The 20,149-nt window shown below is 39.1% G+C and overlaps 1 protein-coding gene across 17 annotated transcripts in view; it reads left to right on the forward strand.

The window, feature by feature from the left end:
• Positions 1–20,149, forward strand: part of MAPKAP1 (MAPK associated protein 1) — a 237,908-nt gene that overhangs the window by 100,335 nt on the left and 117,424 nt on the right. For 16 of the 17 annotated variants that reach the window (XM_082467787.1, XM_082467772.1, XM_082467781.1 and 13 more), the window contains one exon: positions 6,363–6,535. In XM_082467787.1, the coding sequence (XP_082323913.1) occupies positions 6,363–6,535 (173 nt within the window). Of the gene's footprint in view, positions 1–2,916; positions 3,042–6,362; positions 6,536–20,149 lie in introns of all 17 variants that reach the window. The other variant, XM_082467776.1, reaches the window with a different exon arrangement.

Genomic DNA, 20,149 nt, shown 5'->3' on the forward strand with positions numbered 1-20,149 from the left:
TTTATTAATGATACATTGAGACCAGATTGCAAAGGGTATTAACTGCCATGCTAAAGAGCTGGAATGCTAACACTGGGGAGAGCCATCGTGTATTTCTGAGTGATAGGCATGTTCAGTGATTAGAGAAAAATCGCTTTGATAGCAGTAAAGAAATAAAGATTTGGAGAGAGGAGAGATTTTAGAGACAGGGAGATAGTTGGGAGACTGCTGCAGTAGTCTTGCTGTGAGATGATGAAGCTTGAACTAGGGCAGTGGCATTGAGGAGGAAGATTTGAGAGATATTTCAGAGACATTTGAAAGATGAGACAGAAAAAAGAGTTAAGGTTCTTAGCTTGAGTGACAGAGTAGGTGGTGAAAGCCTTAACTGAGATCAAATATAGAATGAGAGACAAAGCTGAAGGAGGAAACAGGTCTTGGACATGTTGAGTTTGAAATTTTGGCTGCATCTGCTAGGCCATCAAGTCATGGACAGGCCATGTGGTATGAACTCTGGAGTCTAGTTGGTCTTTATCAGTTGCAGTTGTGTTGAGGAATAGTTTTGCTTCAGGAATACTTTTCTTTTTGTTCTAAAACCTGAATTAGGGCCATTTCCTGATTTAGGGGCTGCTCTGGAGAGAGTTGTTCAACTCCAAATTAGCTCAATATGGGTTTATTACTTTTCATTTTTCTTTGGTAAAAATTACTTAACTTGCCATTGAAAGGTGTCTGAGTTAGATTTTCAACTTATTTTTTCCAACAGCCTGTCACAGCAACTGGCACATAATGTGTCCTTAGTAAATTCTGCTGGATGCCTTAACATAGGCTACATTTTCAAAGTTGATCCTCTCTTTCTCGTACCTAAAACTCTTAAGCTCTGTGTAGTAGTTCTTTTTATCTCCATTTTTGTTATTTAATTATAATATTTACTATTTTGTTTCTAATTATAAAAGTAATAACATGCTTAGTATAGAAAGTACAGAAAAATATAAAGCAGAAAATTAAAATTAAACACTCATAATCCTTTGTCTCAGGGAGAACTCATATTCACTTTTTTGTATATTGGTATAGAAGGTGTTTAAATACAGTAAGTGTCTTTTCCTTGGGTTAGTGGTTCTGTTGGATGGAAGGGTAAGTTTTTTATTTTTTATTTTTTTATCTAGGAGGCCTTTTCCAACCCCCTTTAGTCTGGGTTGTTTCTGAGCTCTCGTAATAGCCTGTACTTTCCCTCTTAAAGCTTTGATCACAATGTACAGTATAGACCTTCAACAGACCATGAATTTGATGAAGGTCTGCATTTTGTCTTACTTAACTTTGTCTTCAGAGCCCAATATGGTGTTTCAGTGCATGTTTGTTGAATGCATGAGTGATTGGGAAAGATGGAGCTAAACCAGTTTTCCCTGTCTCTGTGGTGACCCTTTCCTTGTGCTCTAATTATGCCTCCATTTCCCCAATTCTGTGGAACACATAAATTGCCATGCAGTGAAATCGTATATGATCTTTGTTTATTGCTAGTTGCTTTTTTTTAAAATTATTTATTTATTTTTATTTATTTATTTATGGCTGTGCTGGGTCTTCGTTTCTGTGCTAGGGCTTTCTCTAGTTGTGGCAGGCGGGGGCCACTCTTCATCGCGGTGCGCGGGCCTCTCACTATCACCGCCTCTCTTGTTGCAGAGCACAGGCTCCAGACACGCAGGCTCAGTAATTGCGGCTCACGGGCCTAGTTGCTCTGCGGCATGTGGGATCTTCCCAGACCAGGGCTCGAACCCGTGTCCCCTGCATTGGCAGGCAGATTCTCAACCACAGCGTCACCAGGGAAGCCCTAGTTGCTTTTTAATAGTTAGATGTTACTCTTTGGAATATTGCTTGCCTTGATGTGTGATGAATACTTTTAATCCTTTGGTCACTTTTTTTTTTAATAAGTTAATTACTTTCTATTATATTGATGGATTGTTTTATGTTTTAGATGATTCTCTCTAAATATTGCAACACAGGGACTATTAGATAGAGCTAACTGCCACCACCTTGAGTTTTTTCAGAAGAGGCTCCTTATTAAAAAATATATAATTTCAAGGTTTGTGCAAGGCACTTTTCCCCCGTCATCAGTGCCTCAAGATGGAATTAGAAGATTAAAAAGATAAAGTGCTTCATTCATTTAATAAGTATCTGCCATATTTATTCTCATAGTTTTCCCCACACTTGCTATTTCGCTATGAAATGAAGAGGGTAAAGGGGTGCGTAGGAGTACCGTATAACTAACTATCTGCTTTCATTTCCTAAACAGTGGTGACCTCCCTGCAGTCAGCTGACAGTGGCAATGACCTCCGGAGTCTCAGTCCTTACCGGTCCTCCTTGGGCAGCTCCTCAGGGTGCTCCTTGTGTAGGAGACTGCTTTAGGCAGTGCTGTGGGCATGTTAGTGAGAAGGAGGGGGAGATGATTTTCAAGCCTTGGAGAGTGGGAATTGATTATATTTAGGAAAACTTCAGTGAAAGAAGGTGTTGATATTTAAAGTAGAGGCCTTTGAGTCAGACAGACATGGCTTTGAGTCCCGGCTCTTCACGTTGGTTATGAGATCTTGAGCAGATGACTGTAGTCTTATAATCCTTAGTTTTATCATTTATATTATGAGGGTAATGATAGAACCCTACCTCTTATAGTGATTTTGAAAATTAAATGAGATAACTTAGGCAAACATTTAGCAGAGTTTATTTAGCTCTAAATAAATGCTAGCTTTTGTTATAATAATAGGTATTATTATTAGGGCTCCTATAGCATCCATCTTTGGCTTCATGTGAGCTTGTAATAGACTTGAGTAATAGAAATGGGTCTGATCATAAAACTTAGGTCCTTTCTAGTGTACTGCGCTGCATTTCTAAAGCACTTTATAGTTTGCAAAGTACATTCACATTTGTCATTTCATTGAATCTTTGTATCTTTAGGTATTGTGATTCCTATAGCCCCTCAGCTCCAGTTCTTCAGAAGAAGGAGGAGGAATAAACAGAAATAAGAAGAGAGAGCAGTGACAGCAATTAGGGGTTCTGAAAATGAGGTTGAGAAGAGAGTGGTAAGAGGGCTATAAACCCACTCCAGAAAGATTGCCACTGTTTTAATTTTAACCTTTTGACTGCCTGACAGGATCAAAACACTTGCTGTTTAGAGACATCTTTGCTAGTCCTTGGAGTTATTACTTCCAAGCTGAAAAATACGCGCGCGCGCGTGTGTGTGTGTGTGCGTGTGCGTGCACGCACGCATGTGTATGCGTGAGAGGGATAGGGAGAGAGCATTATGTAGGAGAATTACTTTTTTATTATTTGCTTTATAACATAGAGAGAAGACTCAGTAAAAAAAAAAACAAAAAACCCAGTGGATCTAATATTAGATGCTGGGTTGTTTGAGAAGTGGAATCTCTCTAAAAATGTTTTTTAAACTGATTTTATGTATTTCCTTACCCTAGTTCTGATATTTTTTCCCACCTTAGATCGATAGAATTCTGTATAGAGTGTTAACGAAGGAACCACTTGATTGCTCAAGTCCCTCCATCTCCATCTGCTATCAGGAAACAGACCCATAGAAAAGGGCAAGTGAGATGGATGGAAGAAACTAACATTTATTGAGTTCCTACCGTGTGTCCCAGTAGGCATTTGACTCATTCATGCATTCATTCTGTAGTTCAACAGATTTTTTTTGGAGAGCCTTCTGTGCGCAAGGCACAGTGCTAACCATTGTGTATAGAGCAGTAAACAAAGCAGACGTTATTATGGTTCCCCTAATGGAAGCTCAGAGGCTAGTGGGGGAGGTATACACTGAAGATGTACATAAATAAATATATAATATCAAATTGTTAAGTGCTATGAAGGAAATGAACAGGATATGTGTGAGAGGATAACTGTGGAAGGGTCTTCTTTCTATAGGATTATCAGTGGAGGTTTCTCTGAGGAGTGGTCATATGAGCTGAGCCTTGAATAACAATAATAATAATCCTCACAAGAGTCAGCCCTCTGATAGATAGCACGTCCTATTATTATCATTTTATGTATGAGGACATGGAAGAACAGAGAGTTAAGTAACCTGCCCGAGGCCACATAATAGAGGATGCAAAAATCATGAGAAAGAGCCTTCTAGATACGTGAATAGCACTTGCTGTGGCCTTAAAAGAGGAAGAAGCAGGCAAGGTACACACATTCAGGGCACTTCTAGAAGGCTGGTGTAGCTGAAGCGCGGGGTTGGGGGGTGGGGGGAGAGTGGCAGTAGATGATGTTGGAGGGCTAGGCAGGGTTCAGATCACACAGTGCTTTGTTGCACACTGCATGGAATTTGGATTTTATTCAAAGTATCATAGGAGCCACTCACTGAAGGAATTTCAACAGGAGTGTAATATGATCACATTTGATGCTGCAGTTTGGTATCCACAGATTCAACAAACTGTGGATCCTGTAGTACTGTAGCCCATATCAAGTGAAAAAAATTCACGTGTAAGTGGACCCTCGCAGTTCAGACCTGTGTTGTTCAAGGGTCCACAGTATTTTTCGTCTGTTGGCAATACACGAGGGAGGGACAGGAGCTGAAGGTTAAGAGGCGAGGTTCATGGGAAGTTTGAGGAGAGAAGCAAAAGTATGCATTAGTGGTCTCAGGCGGGGTTCAGGTTGGATCAGGAGATATAATAGGCTTGCTATACAGTGTTGAGTGTCTGTTTGAGGTTTATCATCATGAATTTAAAGTAAAATCAATCTGTACAGTTATATGATTTTTCTCCATTGATGTTTAGGTGGGCAATGCAGAGGGTTGGGTTCATACAAGATTGGGGTTCTGTGAATTGTGTCCAGTGGAGGAAGAGAGTATTAAAACTGTATTTGCAAAGGAACGATTGTAATGGCTTATGTAATCTGGAGGGTGGCATTGGGAAATAAGGGTGACTGATAGATAATTAAAAGGTGGTGGTTCAACAGATTATAGGTTGGAGAATTTGAGGGACTACTTGAACAGATGAAGTAGAGGTATATTGAAGTGTATTCAGGTTTTAACCCTGTGGTCTAGTGGTTAGGGTTTGGCGCTTTCACTGCCATGGCCCAGGTTCAATCCCTGGTCCGGGAACTGAGATCCCGAAAGCCTCATGGTGCGGCCAAAATTTAAAAATAAATAAACAAAAATAAAATTATAAAAAAAGTGTATTCAGTGAGTGGATGTTCTAACTTGAGATTTTTGGAGTTAGTGCAGATCTCTGGTGTACCCACCACAATAAGTGATTTGAGGTGGTGGATGAAAAGGCACTGGGGATGATGTGGTCTAGGGATTGAGACACTTGCGTATTGGACAGATTGTTCTTTTAGATGAAATTGCCAAGAATGGTGACAGGAATTGGGGTGGGAAAGACTATGAGCCAAGAGCTCAGGCCTTCAGTGAGGGAGGAGAATGACCAAAGAAAGGTTGGTGGGTAACAGAAAAGGAGAGGGAGAGGATGGTGTAGTTGGATGGCTTGGGTCTCAAAGGAACAGCGGTTTTTGTAAGAAAGGAGAATTAATAGTTTGGAAGTAGCAGGAACAAGAATACCTACTCCACCTCCTGGCCTTAAGGATTTTGGGGTTAAAAAGAACAAAGCAAAACAGTCTTCTGGACAGCAGAGGAAGTAGTATCCTCATGATCAGCAGGTTTCAATTAAGGCAAAAAGGTGGAGGGAATGTTTTTTAAAAAGAAGTAATGATGTATGGAAGTTTGCTGATTAGTGCAGGAATTCCAGAGGGGAGTGGAGGGTTTGGGAGGGAGGAGAGAGAGGTGTGTGGGTGTGATTAGGGACATGTAGATCAGTGTGAGTATGGTGATTAGGGCAGTAATAAGACCAGAGACCCTTGAACTTCACTTCAGATGAGTGAAGTAACAGATGTACTGCATAATGGAATTAGCCCCCATCATCTCTGAGAAGGCAAGCCCCTGGTTCCAGTACTGCTAAATGCTTCCTTGGAGAATATGGCAGCTTATCCCAAGGTCTCAAGGAGTGATATGGCAGTTTTCAGGGAAGGCAGCTTATGCCAAGTTCTGATGATGACTTTTCCAAGGTCACACTGAATAAGTAACAAAGCAGATCTCCTGACACCAAACCTTAGGTCTGCCCACTGCTCTAATTTGTTTATTTTAGTTGTAGTGCTCATTTACCTTACTGCTGGCAGAGCTAGATCCATTAGAACATTAGAAAATTAAAATTAAAGAAGAAGAAAAAAAAAAAAACCTTAAAACTAGACAATGTTTCCACTTTGGGACCACCCTAGGCTCATACACTGCTATGTGCAACAAGGATGAGAACACAGGCCCTGGAGGGCAGTCGTTGTAGCTCAGCAGGGTCTGCATGACCGGAACTGTGTGCTTTACCCTCATGCATGTGCTCTGTCCACAGGGTCATGTAGGCACAACAGCAACCAAGAAGATCGATGTCTACCTCCCCCTGCACTCAAGCCAGGACAGACTGCTGCCAATGACTGTGGTGACAATGGCCAGCGCCAGGGTACAGGATCTGATCGGGCTCATCTGTTGGCAGTACACAAGCGAAGGACGGGAGCCGAAGCTCAAGTAATCCTCCCTCTTTTTGGCTGCTCTAGTTTCTGGCTGTCTCCTGGCCACCCATGCTGCATTCTGGGCCCGGTCAGTCTTTCTGGGCTTTGGCCTGGGAGCCAGACGTCCACACTGATCCAGGTCAGGTTGCTCACCAGATCTTGGGCCTGGGTAACTCAGGCTTATCTCAGAGAGTCTGCTTGCAAAACAGACTGATAAGTTTGTGAATCCAGACATGAGGAAATGCATTTTAGCAGGATCCAAACCCTTTTATGATGCTTGCTGATAAAAGGAGCATGGGCGGTAGTGGAGGGAACTAGTGTTTGTTGAGCACCAATCATGAGTTGGGCATGGTGCTGGGCACTTCATACCTGGTTTCTCATTTAATTCTCCCACTTCCTGTGAGGTGAGCATCATGATCCTCATTTTGCAGAGGAGGAAGCTCAGGATCAGAGAGTTGTTATTTGCTGAAGTTTACACCAGTGGGAGATGACAGAGTCAGAATTTGATTTCCAGTCTGTTTGATGCCAAGATTTTTACTTTATTTCCTTTTGGTCTGAATTACAGTTTTCTTTGTTATCAGTCAGTGACCAATTTTTCTCTCAATTACTAGACTCTATTCCTCATTAAACTATTATATAAAAAAACGTAGTGCTTGAAAGTAGAGTCTCTATATCTGTACATCATAACTTGAACTTTAAAGTAGTTTGCTGCATTAGTTCTCCCATACTTGAATTTCCTATCTGACAGGCATCCTCTCCTAGTTTTATGAGCCCTTCCCAGCAGTAGGGTTTGGGATACAGCTAAATGTAGTGGATGCCTTCATTTTGGAAATGGATTCTCATGGAGACTTTCTCTTCTCACATTTTGAGTTAGAATGGTCCAGTCTGTCAGGTGTGTGTGTGTGTGTGTGTGTGTGTGTGTGTGTGTGTGTGTGTGTGTGTGTGTTTCCTTTAGGAACATTAAATTTGCACTTAAAATTATTCTTTCAAGTTCTTTTTTTTTTTTTTTTAAAGATTTATTGATTGATTGATTGATTGCTATGTTGGGTTTTCGTTTCTGTGCGAGGGCTTTCTCCAGTTGCGGCAAGCGGGGGCCACCCCTCACCGCGGTGCGCGGGCCTCTCACTATCGCGGCCTCTCTCGTTGCGGAGCACAGGCTCCAGATGCGCAGGCTCAGCAGTTGTGGCTCACGGGCCCAGTTGCTCCGTGACATGTGGGATCTTCCCAGACCAGGGCTCGAACCCGTGTCCCCTGCATTAGCAGGCAGACTCTCAACCACTGCGCCACCAGGGAAGCCCTTTCAAGTTCTCAATGACATTGCCCTCCACTTTGCCTGAAAAAATTGTGGATATGAAGATAATCCTTATTGCTCCTATGGCAATAGAAAGCCTTTTCAACCAAGATACCACGTAGGCTCAGAAAAGGGTTGAGTCTGCAGCTGTGCTCAAGGCTGAGCTATGGTGTTGTCCCTTTTCAGCGTGAAGTGGAAGCAAGCAAGTGCTAGTTACTTGATGTATGTTGTCTGAGTTAATCCTTAGAACACTGCTTGATGCAGAAACCGAAACCAAGAGAGGCAAAGGAATTTGCCCAGGGTTACACAACAAGTAATAGGAGTTGAACTGTGACATACATCTTACAGATGAGGAAACTAAAGTGTAGAGAGGCCAAGTAACTTTTCTAAATTACACAGTAAGTGGTAGAACTGGTATTTAAACCCAGGATTTTTTTTTTAATTGAATGAACAATTATTTAAATTCTGTAGTGCTTTACAATTTCCAAAAGTTTCACACACGTGATTTCATATAATTCCATAATAACCCTTTTTTCTCCCTTCCCCTATATTGCCCCTCCTTCCCTCTTCCCACTGATAACGTTTGTTCTCTGTATCTGTAAGTTTGCCTCTTTTTTGTTTTATTCACTAGTTTGATGTATTTTTTAGATTCCACATATAAGTGATAGCATATAGTATTTGTCTTTCTCTGACTTATTTCACTTAGCATAATGCCCTCCAAGTCCATCCATGTTGCTGCCAATGGCAAAATTTTACTCTTTTTTACGGCTGAGTAGTATTCCATTGTGTATATATATACCACATCTTTATTCATTCATCTGTTGATGGACACTTAAGTTGTTTCCATGTCTTGGCAGTTGTAAATTGTGCTGCTTTGAACATTGGAGCGCATGTATCTTTTCGAATTAGTATTTTGTTATTTTTCAGATATATACCCAGGAGTGGAATTGCTGGATCATATGGTAGTTCTGTTTTTAGGTTTTTGAGAAACCTCCATACTGTTTTCCACAGTGGCTGCACCAATTTACATTCCCACCAATAGTGTACAAGGGTTCCCTTTTCTCCACATCCTCGTCAACATTTGTTATTTGTTAAACCCAGGAATTTCTGACTTGAGAGCCCCACTCTTCACTATTACATTATAGTCCTTACCATGGAACTCTGTTATAGGTGATATTAAAATATTTATTGAGTTCATGCTTAGTACAGGCACTGTGCTAGATCTGGAAATACAGAAGTGAAAAAGGCAGTTTATGCCATCAAGGAGGTTATTGTCAAAGGTAATAATAATAGGCAATAATAACACAATACACTAGGCAATGATAATACAATATTATAATAATACAATACAGTAGCATGCAAAATCCTGAGAAGATCTGACGCCGTACTTGGTGGCGAGACTGGAGTCATGAAAAGCAGCCTTGCTTAAGTGACATCTAAAAGGAAACCTGAAGGAGTAGGAAAAGGTGATGCAGAGAAGTTGAGAGGAGGGTGCTCTAAACAGAGGGAAAAGCACAGACTTCTGGTTATTGATGACCCTTTAAGTTCACGCTTTAAAGTCTGTATTCTGCTTCAAATACATAGTAATGATAAATGGAGTATGTTGTTGACATACTTGTATTTTAATAACCAGTTAACCATCCTGTGGACTAGGAACAGAACCAAGTTCAGAAATAGGCAGAGTGTGCTGGGAGTTGATTCTTTTAGAGCATTACTTCTAAAGGAACATGCTGTGAATGAGTTTACCAGTATGTGAAATACTGCTTTTTCTCAGGCTTCAGGGCAACTAGGTGGTCTGAGGGTAGTCAGAGCCTCCAGCCATCATTCCTGGGTAGGGAACAGAGCCATCCATCTATCTGTGTGCTCTACACATGCTGTTGTTTTCTAAGTATCCCAAGATGTCAAAAAAAGTGGGAAACACTGCTTGAGGATATAGGAACCAAAGGAACTTCATGCCTGGATGGGGACTAGAGGAAGTCTCACTGCTGGAAACTAGGAGCTGGGGTGGGATTGTCCTGCCTATGAAAAGAAACTGAACAAAGCTGCCTGGGTCTGTGGCTCGTTTCAAGTTGTGTTTCTGGGGTGGCAGAGGAATAAGATAGCACTGTGACCAGGACCTGGCCACGATGTGACTGGGTTTATGATATCCCTAGTGTCCCTAGTATCACCAAAGGATAGGAACCCTGAGCTGCCAGTGTAAGACCTGGCTCTAGACTGGAGGCCTCTGCTTTGATGAAGATGGAAGACAGTGGCATTAGACAGGGAGGCGTGAGAGAGGAAGAAAGGGAGAGAGAAAAAGAGAGGAAGCGTTCCTATTCAAGAAGAGCTAGCAAATTAAAATTCCAAAGCAAACCAGTATAACTAGTACTAAGAAAGAAAGACAGTAATCTGGAGAAAAATTCACACCCAACAAAATTATAATAAAGCAATCTGAAAATAAATTTCAAATAAATATGTTTAAAATCATCAAAATGATGAAGGAGTAACACCCATGGGTAAACTTCTAGGAAATTGTGAAACAAAACTGAGCAGATGAGAATCAAGAGGTGGATTTAGTAAAGAACCAATTAAAAGTTCTGGAAATATAAAATGCAGTTATGAAAGTTAAAAAAAAAAAAGTATGTTGGATAAGCTTTAGACTGGGCCCAGTTAAAGAGGATATGAATTGAAAGATAGTACTAATGAATTCAACTCAGGATGCAACACAAAGATACAAAGAGATACAAAGAAGGAAAGGTAAGTTAAGAGACGTGGGGGAAAGATCGGAAGCCTCCCATATGTGAAGCAAAGAATAGAGGGAACAGCAGAGAAACAATATTTGAAGAGATAATGCCAGAGAATTTCCCGGAATTGAAGGCAGATAAGAATGAGTCTTCATATTAAAAGCACATACAAATTAAGTGGTGCAAGGATAGCCTTTTCAACAAATGATGCTGGGCAGTTGGACATCCATAAGCCAAAAAAATAAACTACAGCCTAAACCACATGCCTTGTATAAAATTAACTCAAAATGAATTGCAACTTAAATGTAAAATGTAAAACCATAGAACTTTTAGAAGAAAATAAAGGAAAACATCTTTGGGACTGAGGGCTAGATGAAGAGTTCTTATACATGACACTAAAAGCATGATCCACAGTAGGAAAAAAAAAAGATAAATTGGACTTCAACAAAATTAAAAACCTTTGTTTTACAAAAGATCCTTGGGGCTTCCCTGGTGGCGCAGTGGTTAAGAATCCACCTGCCAATGCAGGGGACACAGGTTCGAACCCTGGTCTGGGAAGATCCCACATGCTGCAGAACAACTAAGCCCGTGCGCCACAACTACTGAGCCTGCGCTCTAGAGCCCGCGAGCCACAACTAGTGAGCCCGTGTGACACAACTACTGAAGCCTGTGTGCGCCTGGAGCCCGTGCTCTGCAACAAGAGAAGCTACTGCAATGAGAAAATGAGGTGCTACTGCGCACCTCAACGAAGAGTAGCCCCCGTGCAGCAACGAAGACCCAACACAGCCAAAAATAAATAAATAAATAAAATAAATTCTTAATAAAATCTTTTTTTAGTTAGAAAAAAGAAAAACAGAACCTTATTTCCTTCTCAGTCCAAAAGCTGTCAAGCAGACATTCTGCCATCTCCTTTCCCATGGGTCAGTCTTCAGCTCCACCTGGCAAAAGGGGGTTGGGGAGGAGGGTGGCAGTGAGTCAAACAGTAGAATTTAAGGCAAAAACAACATCAATAGGGATATTTTGGTAAACTACATAATGAAAAAAGGAATAGCCCACCAAGATAATATAATAATTCTGACTGTGTATGCATCTAGCAACATAGTCTCAGAATATTTTAAGGGAATTTTAAGGAGCATCCTTGACTGATCCACAGTCAGAACAGGAAATTTCAATACCTGCTATCAGAAACTGATAAACAAAGCAGACCAAAAATTAGTAAGGCTAAGGAAGATTCAAACAATTTAATTACCAATTCTGAACCCCCCAAATAGAGATTATTTCTTGTACTAGTTTGTAAACCTTTGAAGTTGAGTATATCTTATTAAGATTTATATTCCTGAGTGTACCTAGCATGCTGACATTTTAAAACAGTTGCTCTGTAAGTATATGTTGAATTACAAAATTACGTTGACTCCAAAGAAGCCATGGTCTTTTGAAATTTTTTTGCACCTCTTATGTGACAGAGGATTTCTCAGTTCTGTTTGATATAAGACAGTCTATAAAGTAAATACCTGGGATCTCTTCCTGTCAGGAAGTGAAGTACAGGGTTATTTTCTTTCTAGCTTGTTTGTACTTAAGTGTTGGAATAGGTCCTTACTTGATCTTTTCCAGGGGGTTGACCCTGTGGAAGAGCTCTTCATTCACAGCAGGGCAAATTGCTAGATGAATGGGAGAGCTTTCCTTTACTTTCAAGAAAATTATTTATTTGAGAAGGTTGTTCTCCTGGCTCTGTGCCTTGAAAAATGTCTATGGAAGTAGGCTGTGGCCCCTGGGAAGGAATGGAGAATTGGCTGGAATTCTTGGCTTCCTTGACTCTTAACACTTGTTAATTCTTGAGCAAGATTGGAGTGTGGTATTTAAGATAATTTCCTGCTTATTTTGGTGCACTGATTTTGGAGGAAACTAAAATCTATTTGGAAGAAGCTAAATGAAATCATTTCAGTCTCTAGGTAGTTGAATATTTAAATTTTGACTTTGTTATGTAGATTTATGTTTATTGAATGTTGACCAGAAAATGTGCCCTATAAAATTTCTGCTTAGAGATTTATCTATATTTGGGAGGCCTACTATATAATAATGTTTTATAAATATTCTACAGATTCTGGAAAAATTATTCTCTATAGGTTACAGAATTCAATATATACTTATTAAATCAGCATTTTTAATTACTATTATGTTTTTAACAGTTTTTGACTATTTTTGGTCTATGAATGATTAAGAGAAATGAATTAAGTTTTCTGCGTGTGTGTGTGTGTGTGTGTGATTTTTCTCCTGAGATTTCAGCGGTTTCCACTTTATATATATATATATATATATATATATATATATATATATATATCAGTGCACAAAAAGATTCATGCGTTTCATATCTTTATTGTGAGTTGTACCTTTTTCAGTGTAAAGCAGTCCGATTTGTTTTATTTATGTATTGTGTCCTGCCTTTTTCTTTATTTCAGTAACAATGAGCTATTTTTTCCACTGTTCTTCTTTGTACTTGTCCAGTGTATCTTTGTTCAGCCTTTTACCTTTGCCTTTTTGTTTTAGCTATGTTGAATACCTTTGTGAGGTTTTTCCTTTTTGGCCCAGTCTAAGTCACTGTCTTTTCATAGGGAAGTTTATCTTACTAACATTTATCATAACCGCTGACGTGTTGGTTTCATGTCAGTCTACTTGTTTAAGCTTTGTTTTTTATGCTTTCTTTCTTTTCTTTATTTTCTATTTCGAATTTTTTTACAGTTCTAAAGCCGGTTACCTTTAAATCTCTTTAATAGGCTTTATTTTTTAGGGCAGTTTTAGATTTACAGAAAAATTGCCCAGAAAGTATAAAGTTCCCACATTATCTCCTTCCTGCCTCTCATTTTTCCCTATTAGTGGCATCTTGCACTAGTGTGGTACATTTGTTACAATTGTTGAACATATACTGATACATTATGATTAACTAAAGTCAGCAGTTTACATTAGGTACACTTTGTGTATTGTAAAATTCTAATTATTGTATCATACAGAATGGTTTCACCAGCCTAAAAATGCCCTGTGTTCTATTTATTCATCCCACTCCTCTCACCTCTGGCAACCACTCAACTTTTTACTGTCTTTGTAGTTTTGCATTTTCCATAATGTAGGCTACTTGGAATCATTCCATATGTAGCCTTTTCAGACTGGCTTCTTTCACTTAGCAGTATATGTTTAAGGTTCCTTCATGTCTTTTTCTGGCTTGATAGCTCATATTTCATATGATGACTAATACTCCATTCTATGGATATACCACAGTTTTTCCATTCACCTACTGAACGATAGCTTGGTTGCTTCTTCTTTTTTTTTTAACATCTTTATTGGAGTATAATTGCTTTACAATAGTGTGTTAGTTTCTGCTGTATAACAAAGTGAATCAGCTATACATATACAAATATCCCCATATCTCCTCCCTCTTGCATCTCCCTCCCACCCTCCCTATCCCACCCCTCTAGATGGTCACAAAGCACGGAGCTGATCTCCCTGTGCTATGTGGCTGCTTCCCACTAGCTATCTGTTTTATATTTGGTAGTATATATATGTCCCTGCCCGTCTCTAACTTCATCCCAGCTTACCCTTACCCCTCCCTGTGTCCTCAAGTCCATTTTCTACATCTGCATCTTTATTCCTGTCCTGCCCCTAGATTCTTTTTTTTTTTTTTTTTAATTTATTTTTATTTTTATTTTAGTTTTGGCTGTGTTGGGTCTTCGTTTCTGTACGAGGGCTTTCTCTAGTTGTGGCGAGCGGGGGCCACTCTTCATCGCGGTGCGTGGGCCTCTCACTTCCGCGGCCTCTCCTGTTGCGGAGCACAGGCTCCAGATGCGCAGGCTCAGTAGCTGTGGCTCACGGGCCCAGTTGCTCCTTGGCATGTGGGATCTTCCCAGACCAGGGCTCGAACCCGTGTTCCCTGCATTGGCAGGCAGACTCTCAACCACTGCGCCACCAGGGAAGCCCCCCTAGATTCTTTAGAACCATTTTTTTTCTTTTTTTTTTTTTTAGATTCCATATATATATGTTAGCATACGGTATTTGTTTTTCTCTTTCTGACTTACTTCACTCTGTATGACAGACTCTAGGTCCATCCACCTCACTACAAATAACTCAATTTCATTTCTTTTTATGGCTGAGTCATATTCCATTGTATATATGTGCCACATCTTCTTTATCCATTCATCTGTCGATGGACACTTAGGTTGCTTCCATGTCCTGGCTGTTGTAAATAGTGCTGCAAAGAACATTGTGGTACATGACTCTTTTTGAATTATGGTTTTCTCAGGGTATATGCCCAGTAGTGGGATTGCTGGGTCGTATGGTAGTTCTATTTTTAGTTTTTTAAGGAGCCTCCTCCGTACTGTTCTCCATAGTGGCTGTATCAATTTACATTCCCACCAACAGTTCAAGAGGGTTCCCTTTTCTCCACACCCTCTCCAGCATTTACTGTTTGTAGATTTTTTGATGATGGCCATTCTGGCCATTCTGACTGGTGTGAGGTGATACCTCATTGTAGTTTTGATTTGCATTTCTCTAATGATTAGTGATGTTGAGCATTTTTTCATGTGTTTGTTGGCAATCTGTATATCTTCTTTGGAGAAATGTCTGTTTAGGTCTTCTGCCCATTTTTGGATTGGGTTTGTTTTTTTGATATTGAGCAGCATGAGCTGCTTGTATATTTTGGAGATTAATCCTTTGTCAGTTGCTTCATTTGCAAATATTTTCTCCCATTCTGAGGGTTGTCTTTTCTTCTCGTTTATGGTTTCCTTTGCTGTGCAAAAGCTTTGAAGTTTCATTAGGTCCCATTTGTTTATTTGTGTTTTTATTTCCATTTCTCTAGGAGCTGGGTCAAAAAGGATCTTGCTGTGATTTATGTCATGGAGTGTTCTGCCTATGTTTTCCTCTAAGAGTTTTATAGTGTCTGGCCTTACTTTTAGGTCTTTAATCCATTTTGAGTTTATTTTTGTGTGTTGTGTTAGGAGTGATCTAATTTCATTCTTTTACATGTAGCTGTCCAGTTTTCCCAGCACCACTTATTGAAGAGGCTGTCTTTTCTCCATTGTATAGTCTTGCCTCCTTTATCAAAAATAAGGTGACCATATGTGTGTGGGTTTATCTCTGGGCTTTCTATCCTGTTCCATTGGTCTGTGTTTCTGTTTTTGTGCCAGTACCGTACTGTCTTGATTACTGTAGCGTTGTAGTATAGTCTGAAGTCAGGGAGCCTGATTCCTCCAGCTCTGTTTTTCTTTCTCAAGATTGTTTTGGCTATTCGGGGTCTTTTGTGTTTCCATACAAATTGTGAAATGTTTTCTTCTAGTTCTGTGAAAAATGCCATTGGTAGTTTGATAGGGATTGCATTGAACCTGTACATTGCTTTGGGTAGTATAGTCATTTTCACAATGTTGATTCTTCCAATCCAAGAACATGGTATATCTCTCCATTTGTTTGTATCATCTTTAATTTCTTTCATCAGTGTTTTGTAGTTTTCTGCATACAGGTCTTTTGTCTCCTTAGGTAGGTTTATTCCTAGGTATTTTATTCTTTCTGTTGCATTGGTAAATGGGACCGTTCCTTAATTTCTCTTTCACATTTTTCATCATTAGTGTATAGGAATGCAAGAGATTTCTGTGCATTAATTTTGTATCCTGCTACTTTACCAAATTCATTGATTAGCTCTAGTAGTTTTCTGGTAGCATCTTTAGGATTCTCTATGTATAGTATCATGTCATCTGCAAACAGTGACAGCTTTACTTCTTCTTTTCTGATTTGGATTCCTTTTATTTCTTTTTCTTCTCTGATTGCTGTGGCTAAAACTTCCAAAACTATGTTGAATGATAGTGGTGACAGTGCGCAGCCTTGTCTTGTTCCTGATCTTAGTGGAAATGGTTTCAGTTTTCCACCATTGAGAACGATGTTGGCTGTGGGTTTGTCATATATGGCCTTTATTATGTTGAGGTAAGTTCCCTCTCTGCCTACTTTCTGGAGGGTTTTTATCATAAATGGGTGTTGAATTTTGTCGAAAGCTTTTTCTGCATCTATTGAGATGATCACATGGTTTTCCTCCTTCAGTTTGTTAATATGGTGTATCACATTGATTGATTTGTGTATATTGAAGAATCCTTGCATTCCTGGGATAAACCCCACTTGATCATGGTGTATGATCCTTTTAATGTGCTGTTGGATTCTGTTTGCTAGTATTTTGTTGAGGATTTTTGCATCTATGTTCATCAGTGATTTTGGCCTGTAGTTTTCTTTTTTTGTGGCATCTTTGTCTGGTTTTGGTATCAAGGTGATGGTGGCCTTGTAGAATGAGTTTGGGAGTGTTCCTCCCTCTGCTATATTTTGGAAGAGTTTGAGAAGGATAGGTGTTAGCTCTTCTCTAAATGTTTGATAGAATTCGCCTGTGAAGCCATCTGGTTCTGGGCTTTTGTTTGTTGGAAGATTGTTAATCACAGTCCCAATTTCAGTGCTTGTGATTGGTCTGTTTATATTTTCTATTTCTTCCTAGTTCAGTCTCGGAAGGTTGTGCTTTTCTAAGAATTTGTCCATTTTATTGGCATATAGTTGCTTGTAGTAATCTCTCATGATCCTTTGTATTTCTGCAGTGTCAGTTGTTACTTCTTTTTCATTTCTAATTCTATTGATTTGAGTGTTCTCCCTTTCTTTCTTGATGAGTCTGGCAAGGAGTTTATCAATTTTGTTTATCTTCTCAAAGAACCAGCTTTTAGTTTTATTTAACTTTGCTATTGTTTCCTTCATTTCTTTTTCATTTATTTCTGATCTGATCTTTATGATTTCTTTCCTTCTGCTAACTTTGGGGGTTTTTTTGTTCTTCTTTCTCTAATTGCTTTAGGTGTAAGGTTAGGTTGTTTATTTGAGATGTTTCTGTTTCTTGAGGTAGGATTGTATTGCTATAAACTTCCCTCCTAGAACTGCTTTTGCTGCATCCCATAGGTTTTGGGTCATCGTGTTTTCATTGTCATTTGTTTCTAGGTATTTTTTGATTTCCTCAGTGATCTCTTGGTTATTAAGTAGTGTATTGTTTAGCCTCCATGTGTTTGTATTTTTTACAGATTTTTTCCTGTAATTGATATCTAGTCTCACAGCATTGTGGTCAGAAATGATACTTGATACGATTTCAGTTTTCTTACATTTACCAAGGCTTGGTTTGTGACTCAAGGTATGATCTATCTTGGAGAACCTTCCATGAGCACTTGAGAAGAAAGTGTATTCTGTTGTTTTTGGATGGAATGTCCTATAAATATCAATTAAGTCCATCTTGTTTAATGTGTCATTTAAAGCTTGTGTTTCCTTTTTTATTTTCATTTTGGATGATCTGTCCATTGGTGAAAGTGGGGTGTTAAAGTCCCCTTCTATGATTGTGTTACTGTCAATTTCCCTTTTTACAGCTGTTAGCATTTGCCTTATGTATTGAGGTGCTCCTATGTTGGGTGCATAAATATTTACAATTGTTATACCTTCCTCTTGGATCGATCCCTTGATCATTATATAGTGTCCTTCTTTGTCTCTTGTAATAGTCTTTATTTTAAAATCTATTTTGTCTGATATGAGAATTGCTACTGCAGCTTTCTTTTTGATTTCCATTTGCATGGCATATCTTTTTCCATCCCCTCACTTTCAGTCTGTATGTGTCCGTAGGTCTGAAGTGGGTCTCTTGTAGACAGCGTATATATGGGTCTTGTTTTTGTACCCATTCAGCCAGTCTGTGTCTTTGGTTGGAGCATTTAATCCATTTACATTTAAGGTAGTTATCGATATGTATGTTCCTGTTACCATTTTCTTAATTGTTTTGGGTTTGTTATTGTAGGTCTTTTCCTTCTCTTGTGTTTGCTGCCTAGAGAAGTTCCTTTAGCATTTGTTGTAAAGCTGGTTTGGTGGTGCTGAATTCTCTTAGCTTTTGCTTGTCTGTAAACGTTTTAATTTCCTCGTCGAATCTGAATGGGATCCTTGCTGGGTAGGGTAATCTTGGTTGTAGGTTTTTCCCTTTCATCACTTTAAATGTGTCCTGCCACTCCCTTCTGGCTTGCAGAGTTTCTGCTGAAAGATCAGCTGTTAACCTTATGGGGATTCCCTTGTATGTTATTTGTTGTTTTTCCCTTGCTGCTTTTATTATTTTTTCTTTGTATTTAATCTTCGGTAGTTTGATTAATATGTGTCTTGGTATGTTTTTCTAGGGTTTATCCTGTATGGGACTCTCTGTCCTTCGTGGAGTTGGGTGACTGTTTCCTTTCCCATGTTAGGGAAGTTTTCAACTATAATCTCTTCAAATATTTTCTCAGACCCTTTCTTTTTCTCTTCTTCTCTGGGACCCCTATAATTCGAATTATCGTGTGTTTAATGTTGTCCCAGAGGTCTCTAAGACTGTCCTCAAATCTTTTCATTCTTTTTTCTTTATTCTGCTCTGCAGTAGTTATTTCCACTATTTTATCTTCCAGGTCACTTATCCATTCTTCTGCCTCAGTTATTCTGCTATGGATTCCTTCTAGAGAATTTTTAATTTCATTTATTGTGTTGTTCATCATGGTTTGTTTGCTTTTTAGTTCTTCCAGGTCCTTGTTAAACGTTTCTTGTATTTTCTCCATTCTGTTTCCAAGATTTTGGATCGTCTTTACTATCATTACTCTGAATTCTTTTTCAGGTAGACTGCCTATTTCCTCTTCATTTGTTTGGTCTGGTGGTTTTTACCTTGCTCCTTCACCTGCTGTGTGTTTCTCTGTCTTTTCATTTTGCTTAACTTGCTGTGTTTGGGATCTCTTTTTCACAGGCTGCAGGTTCTTAGTTCCCGTTGTTTTTGGTGTTTGCTCATGTTTTTATTCTCTTAACAGCATTTTTAGCAGAGCTGAAGTTTTTAATGTTAATGAACTCCAGTTTACCAGTTTTTTTCATAGATTGTGCTTTTGGTGTTATAGCTAAAAAGTCATCACCAAACCTAAGGTTGCCTACTTTTTCTCCTATGTTATTTTCTAGAAGTGTCATAGTTTTGTGCTTTACATTTAGGTCTCTGATCCATTTAGAGTTAATTTTTGTGAAATGTGTAAGGTCTGTGTCTAGATTTCTTTCTTTTTCTTTTCTTTTTTGTTTCTTCTTAATATCCAGTTGAAAAAACCGTCCTTTCTCCATTGAGTTGCCTTTGCTCCTTTGTCAAAGATCAGTTGACTATATTTGTGTGCATCTATTTCTGACCTGTAAGATTTTTTAAAACATTCCTTAATTTATATTTTTCCACCAGATTCAAGGGTGAAACACTATCTTTTTAGCAACACCCATTTGTAAAAGAGAAAAAAATAAAATTCAGTGAGGTTTTACCTTGTCAAGAACTTGAGATGGGAGGTATGCACTTCTTCTTGACAGAAAACCACATTTATTTTACTTCATAGATAATTTAAGGGATTTTTAAGAATAATTTTGACTAGTCCTAATTTTTTTTTAATAAATTTTTATTTATTTTATTATTATTATTTTTGGCTGCATTGGGTCTTCGTTGCTGTGCGCGGGCTTTCTCTAGTTGCAGTGAGTGGGGGCTACTCTTCATTGTGGTGCGTGGGCTTCTCATTGAGGTGGCTTCTCTTGTTGTGGAGCACGGACTCTAGGT

This window comes from Balaenoptera physalus (genome assembly GCF_965194825.1).
Source record: "Balaenoptera physalus genome assembly, chromosome: 7".
Taxonomy (NCBI): Eukaryota; Metazoa; Chordata; class Mammalia; order Artiodactyla; family Balaenopteridae; genus Balaenoptera; species Balaenoptera physalus.